Below are 9,655 nucleotides of genomic sequence, written 5' to 3'. Positions count from 1 at the left end.
TTAATTTGCGAAAACAAATTTAATATTAAATGAAAAAATATAAAAATATCCAAATTGCGTGGCAAACTCGACGGTAAACGTGGCAAACCAAACTTTGGACGAAAACGAACCCGAATAACTTTTCGGCCCGACAATCATTCGCGACTCGTAACAATAAAGACGACAACGGCAACGAAAATCCTGCTTGAGTCGGTTGTCACGCACTTAATCGTGATGATCCCATTGATCACAAGAGAATCATTTTTAATTATCGACCGATTTTTATTTATTTCGCGGCAAAAGAATAGTATTAAGCCATTAAGAAGAATGAGAAAATATTCAAAAAGCAATGTAAAGTCAAATCAACCACGCGCGGCAAAAGATAAAACCGATGATTACAATAAGGATGACTGGATAATCAACAGAAACAAATGCGCCCGAATCGAAGCCGAACAAAAATAAACAACTTTTCGATCAGGCCTAATCAATTTGAAGATAACGACAAACCGGCGGTACGAAACGATAACGACGAAATTACTTAGCGGGGAGAACCGACCACGACGCTAACGTTTAACAGATTCGGTATCCCTGAAAAATAATTTGATTTATATTGAAAAAAGCTCATTCATACAAACTCTTACACACCACACCCAAGTAGCACTCATAACTTGTCGACTGTTGAATAATAGTTAGACAATTGTTTTTGATAAACATAGGAGAAAAAATCTGAACATAACTTAAATAACAGTTTGTTTCACTGCTTGTATAACTAACTTATGTAACTATCGTATTTTGTGCCACAAAAGTGTTAAAACACAGTCAACTTCACTCTTTTCCAACAAAACACAACATTGGAAAAATTCTCACCTATTTGGAGGGTTCCATCCAAATTGCTGATTTACACTGTTTAAACAACTTATGATGGAACACTTTCGATAAAAACTTGCTTGCTCACTTCCGTTTGAGGTATTTATCACTTGATTTTAGTCGAAAACGCTTTTTATGAGCTGTAATTAAACGTCAAAATCCTGAAATGCCATGATGCTGTTCCCTCATCTGCATTGTTTTCCTCGAAAACAGTTTGTTGAATAAGAATAATATTTCACTGTTTGTTTCCTGCTTATCTAACATTGTCATGTGACGGCATCTTCTGAAAAATGGGCGTGGCCAACCATTGTATAAATAACCTTAGGTTTTCTCGCTTTGTTACACAAATGTTATCGGAGAATAGGTTATATAATTGATATTCAACAAACATATTCAACTTGACATTGCGTGTTGTTAGGTGGTGTAAATTTGTACGTGAGGTATTTAGAGTTTCAATAATGTTTATTTATCGAAGATTGCAATAATTTTAATTGTTGACCGATTATTTATAAAAATATCGCCGGTAAAAGCTACAAAAAATATCAGCTTACGGAATTCATGATAGAGAAAACAACAAATTAAAATCACACCAATTTTCAATATTACTCCTTGGTACGGTAATCGAAATGGCAGTTGAAACGGTTTGTTATAAAAAAGTTACATAATGGAGTTATAAAAACTGACTTGAAACAAACTTATATAACTTTATTTCCAATGACAGCCTTTTCTGGAGTAAAGTTGTATAGCTCACTGCAGTATAACAAAGCTGACAGCAGCCTTCTTATTGACGTTTAGGTCAGCTTGTTTACTATGAAGCCTCGTGGAGAGCTGTGGAAGCGCGCCTGGACCTGCCGTGGAGATAACAACAAGTCGTCGAAGTCATCGGATCGAATCTTGGGAAAGACGAAGTTCATCAAAAAAATGAAAATCTAAAAGTTCGCCATGAAGAGGGTTTCACAAGAATCACAGTTAGAGAGTGCGAAAATATTATTTTTTTTTCATACAATTTAAATTTTTTCTAAATAAATCGGGCAGAAACAAGCGTACCAAAATAGTCAGACATACTATTCATATTGGCTTTGTCTTTGATTGAAATTCTGATAAGAACTGTTTGTTTACATGTAAGTTGGATAACGGTTAGATAAATGTTTTCAATCTATCTTTCCTTTTCAGTGTGCGCTTTGATTTGACAGCACAGCCGTAAACCACGCCCCCTTTTTTCGTTGAATCTCTTGTTAGCTAGCACAGTGTTGTCAAATACATTTGTACAACTTACTCTGATAACTTGCTGTTTGTAGTAACACGAATTGTTGTTGAATAACAATAATTGTTTTTGATTAGGAATGCAAATCATCTCGGCGCAGCCCTACCACAATGAATTGGTAGCGGTGGGCTGCGTTTAGGTGTTTCCGCCGTAGGTTAGGACAATTACGATAGGTATGATCGGGGAATAAGTACAAAAATAAAATCACTTGGAATTCGACCGCACACAGGACTACATCTCTTCAAAATCCATCCGAACATTTGGTGCCGAAACCCGGGACAATCGCTGTCGCCGGATAAATCTCCCACGTCGTCGAGTCATCGCCAGCACGAAGCCGCTTATAAGTTAAGTATATTAGTTAAGTGAGTGAAGTGAAGATGACTCCAAAGAAGAGATATGTGCGGAGCAATTCCGTCAAGTTAAAAGAATTGAAGAGGCGGATGGCCACGATCCTAGGTTCAGCGGAACAAATCAAAGTATTCGAGGCCAATTACACGGCCGACCAAGCAAATCAACTAGCAATTAGAATCGAAATGCTTGATGAGCTTTGGAAGCAGTACTCGGAGGTACAAGAAGAAATAGAGCTTCTAGAGGACCTTTCGGGTGAAGAAATTTCTGAAGAACGATTAGTATTTCAAAACAAATACGTTGAATTAAAAGCACTACTTGTTAGTAAGTTACCGAATCTATCGGTAAATACGGAGCCCACTCGCGTGGCTTCAAATTCGGCGAGCATCGTGTCGCAATCGGTACGTCTGCCCGAGATCCAAATTCCCAAGTTCGACGGGAATCCGGAATTGTGGATCGAATTTCGTGACACATTTAAATCACTCATTCATGCAAACCCAAATCTAACAGCTATCCAAAAGTTGCACTATTTAAAAGATGCACTAATTGGTGAGGCTCATTCGTCCGTAGCCAATCTTGAGATGTCGACGGAAGGTTATAATATCGGGTGGAAATTAGTTGAAAAGCGACACAACGATACTAACTTTTGATCAAAAGACACATTTCTGCTTTATTTGCGATAGCACCAATTAAAAAGAGTCTTCTGCTCTGTTGATGGACCTCGCTGATCAATTCGATCGTCACGTCAGCATACTTAATAAGCTAGAAAAACAGAAGAACATTGGAACTCTGTACTAGTTGAAGCTTTGAGCAGACGTTTAGATACTACTACATTGAAAGAGTGGGAAAAAGATTGCAAAGAAGGCGAACGTCCTGATTTCGACGCTTTAGTCACATTTATTCGCAAACAAGCGCGTACCTTACAGTCAGTAAAAATGTCTCACACACCGACAGCTACACAAGAGACCAAGATCGTAGTAAAATCAAGGTCCACAAACAACTTTATGATCGCTGAGGCAGCGCACAAATGTCCGATGTGCAAAGCAGCTCATTATTTGTATGAGTGCGATCAGTTTAACAAACTTTCACCAAGACATTGCTTTAATATCGCCAAAAGGTACAAACTGTGTATCAACTGTTTACGTGGACATCACCTCGCCAAGAACTGCAACTCCTCTAACTGCAAATCTTGTGGACAAAGGCACCACACCCTATTGCATCTACCGCCAGCTGTCGATGGTAATAGTTACAACAGCAATCAGCGAACTACATTTACAGCGTTTGGGCAACAGGTAGAAAATCCACAAGTACAAACACAAATGTATTGTCCTCCTCATTTGATGGGGGGGGAGTGTCGGGGGCTCGACACCCCAATACTATTGATTCTTTTGTCCCTGGGACAATAGAAACCCCTTTTGCACATGTAGCTCAGTCCAACCAAACCCAAGCCACACAAACTACTCGGCTTATTCGGCAATTCTCAGCGAAGGGAAACCTGCACAGAACCACTACAACGAACAGCACAAGATTAGATCAGCTAACCGTGCAGCAGAAGACTCATCGGGAGTTCTGGACACGTCGCGGGCAAAGACAGAGGTTTTCCTCGCAACCGCAATCGTGCGGGTAGAAGATCGTGACGGGACGAATCACTTCGCGCGCGTGGTGTTAGATAGTTGTTCTCAGTGCAATTTTATATCGGAAGCGGTCGCCACCAAGTTACGATTACGGCGGACCAAGACAAATACGGAAGTCGCGGGAATCGGTCCGGGTAAAGTGCGTGTTACGGAATTGGTCACTGTGAAGCTTCGCTCGCGGACTCGCGCTTTCGAAACGTCGGTCGTTTGCCTCATTATTGCCAAAATTCCGGCAATTTTACCGAGCCAGAATATCGATATTCGCGACTGGCAGGTTCCACTTGACGTAAAATTGGCTGATCCGAAATTTAACATTAGTGCGGGTGTGGACATTTTACTCGGGGCCGAACTCTTCTTCTCGTTATTGCTTAGCCAGCAATGTAAAATAAATGTTGGATATCCACTCTTACAGGAAACTGTGTTTGGACATATCGTGTCAGGGATGTACGCGGGGCGTGGAGCAAACCCATCGCTGTGCATAATCAGCAGTGCCAGCGGGCTGGATGCCATCCTAGAGCGATTCTGGCAAGTGGACGACTTTGACCGCGGTCGAGCGCTGTCGCTAGACGATAGGTGGTGTGAGGATCACTTTAATCGCACGGTTTCGCGTCGGGATGACGGGCGTTACGTGGTACGGTTACCAATCCGCGAAGATCGAAGACCTTTTCTCGGTGACTCGTATAATCTAGCCCAGCGTCGGTTCCTGGCTAACGAGCGCAGATTTGGATACGACCAGCAGCTTCGCGACGACTACCTGCGATTTATGGACGAATATGCTGAACTCGGACACTTGGAACCGGGCTTACGCACAGGTAAAGAAGAATTTTATTTGCCTCATCACGCCATTCGGCGACCGGATAGTACAACTACTAAAACTCGCGTCGTTTTTGATGCATCCGTTAAAGGTTGCAATCAACTATCATTGAATGAAATACTGCACTCGGGCCCGACAGTTCAGCCTACACTATTGTCGACTGTTTTGAATTTTAGATTGCCAAAATATGTTTTTATTGCCGACATTGAAAAAATGTTCAGGCAAATTTGGATTCATCCAGAAGATCGAAAATTGCTAAAAATTGTTTGGCGTACAAATACGCAATCACCTTTGGAAACTTATCAGTTAAAAACGGTCACGTATGGAACTGCCTGCGCTCCTTTCCAGGCTGCTAGAGTTCTAAATAAGTTAGCTGATGATGAAGGGCATCGCTATCCCTTAGGGGCTCACATTTTGAAAAATCACACATACGTGGACGACACTCTAGCAGGAAGAGACAGTCTGAAAGAAGCAATCGAAGCAACTGTGCAACTTCGGCAACTGTTACAGTCTGGCGGATTTAATTTGAGAAAATGGTGTTCAAACGATCGCCGAGTTCTGCAACAAATACCAACAGACCTGGTGGAGATGCCCCACGAGATCGAAATCGATCGCTCCAATACAATTAAAACGCTTGGATTGTTTTGGAATCCACACGAAGATAGCTTCGGATTTAAAATTCCCAAGTTGTCTGCGTTGGACAAAATCACCAAACGCATCGTTGCCTCAGAGATGGCCCAGCTATTTGACCCTTGCGGTCTAATTGGGTCAGTAGTCGTGTGGGCAAAAATGTTTGTTCAAGGGTTGTGGTATGAAAAGTTCGCATGGGATCAGGAACTTCCCGAAGGGCTTGCCAAATCTTGGCACACATTCAGAGATCAGTTGCCATATCTTTTGAATTCCGAGTACCACGGAGAGTGGTGGTATCGAGAAAGTTTATGTTGCATTGTTTTTGCGATGCTTCCGAAAGAGGCTACGGATGCTCTGTCTATGTGGTGTCAAAGGACCAACATAAGTCGTATAGCAATTTACTCAGCACGAAGTCTCGAGTCGCACCATTACGAGAACACGACATTACCCGCCTTGAGCTGTGTGCGTTTTTGTTAGGTTGCCAGTTAATAGATACGATATTAACCACCACAGAGTTTGTAGCTCCAGTTGTGTTCTGGACCGATTCGTCGGTGGTATTACAATGGATACAAACACCACCAGCAATCTGGAAGGTATTTGTGTCAAATAGGATTGCGGAAATACAAAGACTCATGAAAGGACACACTTTACGACACGTCCCAACACATCTAAATCCTGCTGATAGACTATCAAGGGAATTCTTCCAATCGAAATATTAAACGACAAATTACACGTACACGGACCGGATTTTATTTGTGAATCAATCGAATCCTGGCCCGCAACCAAGTTTGACAAATCAGTATTGAGCGTTGTCGAATCGGAACGCAGACCAATAGTTGCTCTTTTTACGGCGCTAGTTCAAAGCGAGCCCGAAGAAATCTTTACAAAATTCTCTGAATTGGCAAAACTATTAAAAGTGACAGTTTACTGTTTAAGATTTTGCACCATTCTTCGAGAACGGTCTAAGGGACAAAGTCTGGGAAAAATACAACCGAGAGAAATTGATAACGCTCTCAAGACTTTAATTCGCTTAGCGCAATCTTATTCTTTTCCACACGAATTGAAGTTGCTGGAAAAATGTAAGGCAGAAGACTGTACGCAAACCGAACTCAACTTTAAATCGCTAATAAAGGGTTTGGATCTATTCCTAGATGAATTTGGATTAATTAGAATTAAGGGTAGATTAGAAAAACTGTCTGCTCCATTTGACACACGGTGTCCGATTTTGTTGCATGATGATCACCCCTTGACTAAATTAATCGCTCGCTCTATTCATCTCCAAACCTTGCATGGTGGGCCAACTTTAATGCTAGCTACTTTGCGCCAGAGATTTTGGCCTTTACACGGAAGAAAGCTGGTGCGAAATATTGCGTACCAATGTGTGCAATGTTTTCGATGTAACCCTAGAAAAAGGGTGCAAATTATGGCCCCATTACCTACAGTAAGAATTACACCAGCTCGCGTCTTCGCGAACTGTGGATTAGATTATTGCGGTCCCTTTTTAGTTCGGCCCTTGATCGGAAGAGGCGCTGCATTAAAAATGTATGTTGCATGTTTCATTTGCATGGTATCAAAGGCGATTCATTTGGAGTTGGTACCAGATTTATCATCACAGGCCTGCATAAATGCAATCAAGAGATTGATTGCACGCAGAGGACGTTTGCTCACACTGCACAGTGGTCCAGATCGCAAAATTAAGTGGAAAATGGATTTTCCGAAAAATGGTGACGTTTTGGAGCTTTGGTGTCTTCAGAAGAGTTGTTGCAAATGGAAAGGGGCAACTTATGGTTTGGTTCAAAATTAGGGTGGTTCACGATTAGGGTGATTTTGAAAATCTAACTTTTCAGGAATATTTTGGGAATTTTTGTCTTCTAAAAGTTGATGGGCTTGCCAATCAAGCAACTTTGTCGAAGACACCAAAATTTATCTCGTAATCTACGCCTTCTATGACCAAATTTATAAAAGCATCTGAGCAAACCTTCAAAAATCAGTTTTTGAACGTGGCAATTCAGGGTTAACTTTTAGAAAAGTGATATTCGGAGCACTTTTAGAGCTCTACAAAACAAACATTTTCATTTTTGACATGTCAATTTGGACTTAAGGGTCAAAAGTTACAGCCATTTTAAGGTAAAAAGATGCAAATTTAAAACTTAAATATCTCAAAATGGCGCAAGCCAAATTTTAAGATATTTAAGTTAAATTCAGGGTCTTTAAACTTGAGATTCTTCAAAAAGTCTAATTTTCAAGTAAAACCATATGACCACTTAACGAAATTCGAAAATTGTCAAAATGAAAATGTTTGTCTGTCAGAATCTAAAATGTCTCGAATATCACTTTTCTCCCAAAGACCAACCCTGAATTGCCACGTTCAAAAACTGATTTTTGAAGGTTTGCTCAGATGCTTTTATAAATTTGGTCATAGAAGGCGTAGATTACGAGATAATTTTGGTGTCTTCGACAAAGTTGCTTGAATTGGCAAGCCCATCAACTTTCTAGAAGACAAAAAATTCAAAATATTCCTGAAAAGTTAGATTTTCAAAATCACCCTAATCGTGAACCACCCTAATTTTGAACCAAACCAAAAGTTGCCCCTTTCCATTTGCAACAACTCTTCTGAAGACACCAAAGCTCCAAAACGTCACCATTTTTCGGAAAATCCATTTTCCACTTAATTTTGCGATCTGGACCACTGTGCACTGCACTGTGATAATGCAACCACATTTAAAGGAGCAGATCGTGAACTTAAAGAACTTCGAAATCAATATATTGCTCAGTTTCAAACTGAGATGTGGAACAATTTCTGTTTGGCTCAAGGAATTACATTCCATCACATTCCTCCACGCTCTCCTCATTTTGGAGGATTATGGGAGGCTGGTGTAAAATCCTTTAAGCACCATTTTAAACGAATTTTAGGAAATAAGTCGTTGCGCCTCGACGAAGTTACCACATGTGTGACTCAAATAGAGGGTATTTTAAATTCTCGGCCATTAACGCCGCTTACAAATGATGCTGATGATTTAAGCGCATTGACTCCTGGACACCTGATTATTGGAGAACCGCTATTCTCCCTCCCAGAACCAAACGTGTCAGAGTTGAGTATTAACCGATTGAATCGATTCCAGGAAATGCGGCGTACCGTCCAAGATTTTGGAAACGATGGACTCGGGATTACGTTCATCATTTGCATCAACGTCCAAAATGGCACCAAGGCACTCGAAACCCTCAGGTCGGCGAGTTAGTTTTGTTGAAACAAGAGAACCTTCCGCCGTTGCAATGGAACATCGGACGAATAACCGCCACACATCCGGGCAGAGACGGCAGGTGCAGGGTGGTCGACGTCCGCACCACAAGGGGAACTTACCGGCGTGCCGCAGCAGAAGTATGCCTGCTGCCAATCGAAACCGAGAGCAGCAAATTAGAAAACCCAGCCCAGCACCAGATACAGCTCCCGACAAGCCAGCCCGAACTGTAAAATTGTCAGAAGCTCGGTTCAAGGAGACTGATGAAGCAGAAAGTGAGTAAAGGAGTTGACCCAGTCAACTAGGGGCAGGATGTTTGTAGTAACACGAATTGTTGTTGAATAACAATAATTGTTTTTGATTAGGAATGCAAATCATCTCGGCGCAGCCCTACCACAATGAATTGGTAGCGGTGGGCTGCGTTTAGGTGTTTCCGCCGTAGGTTAGGACAATTACGATAGGTATGATCGGGGAATAAGTACAAAAATAAAATCACTTGGAATTCGACCGCACACAGGACTACATCTCTTCAAAATCCATCCGAACAGATATATTTAATAAATTCAATGATTATTCAAAAAATAGTTGCAAATTATTTTCGATATTTTTTGTTTGTTTCAAATGTTTTCAGCACGACACTTTGATTTATTTTTATTTACATACATAATGATCATGTTGCGTTCCAAGTAGTAGATTGATATAATAGTTGATAATTTATTAGTAGAGTTATAATGTCAATTTTACAAATGTAACATATTATTTGTTTTCGTTAAGTACTGATAGTGAACCTTTATTTTCCTATTAACAAAAAAGATCTACTTAAAACCTTAGCAATGCTATGGTAACATATTGACATTTAGTTAAATAAAAAGTTTGCAAA

General features: G+C 40.7%; 1 protein-coding gene across 1 annotated transcript; it reads left to right on the top strand.

The window, feature by feature from the left end:
• Positions 1 to 4,269: 4,269 nt before the first annotated feature.
• Positions 4,270 to 9,008, top strand: LOC119765999. Its single transcript, XM_038250315.1, has 2 exons — positions 4,270 to 4,904; positions 8,659 to 9,008. The coding sequence occupies exons 1-2, from the start codon at positions 4,535 to 4,537 to the stop codon at positions 9,006 to 9,008; spliced, it is 720 nt and encodes a 239-aa protein (XP_038106243.1). The 5' UTR covers positions 4,270 to 4,534.
• Positions 9,009 to 9,655: the final 647 nt, after the last annotated feature.

The sequence above is a fragment of the Culex quinquefasciatus genome, chromosome 2 (genome assembly GCF_015732765.1).
Source record: "Culex quinquefasciatus strain JHB chromosome 2, VPISU_Cqui_1.0_pri_paternal, whole genome shotgun sequence".
NCBI classification, from domain to species: domain Eukaryota; kingdom Metazoa; phylum Arthropoda; class Insecta; order Diptera; family Culicidae; genus Culex; species Culex quinquefasciatus.
The sequence above is the reverse complement of the archived record's forward strand: the minus strand, read 5'-3'. Positions and strand labels throughout refer to the sequence as shown.

Coding starts and splice junctions, on each gene's coding strand:
- LOC119765999 (XM_038250315.1), top strand. CDS start 4,535: ATGTACGCGGGGCGTGGAGCAAACCCATCGCTGTGCATAATCAGCAGT. Junction 4,905..8,658: donor GGAACCGGGCTTACGCACAG/GTAAAGAAGAAT, acceptor AATCGATTCCAG/GAAATGCGGCGTACCGTCCA.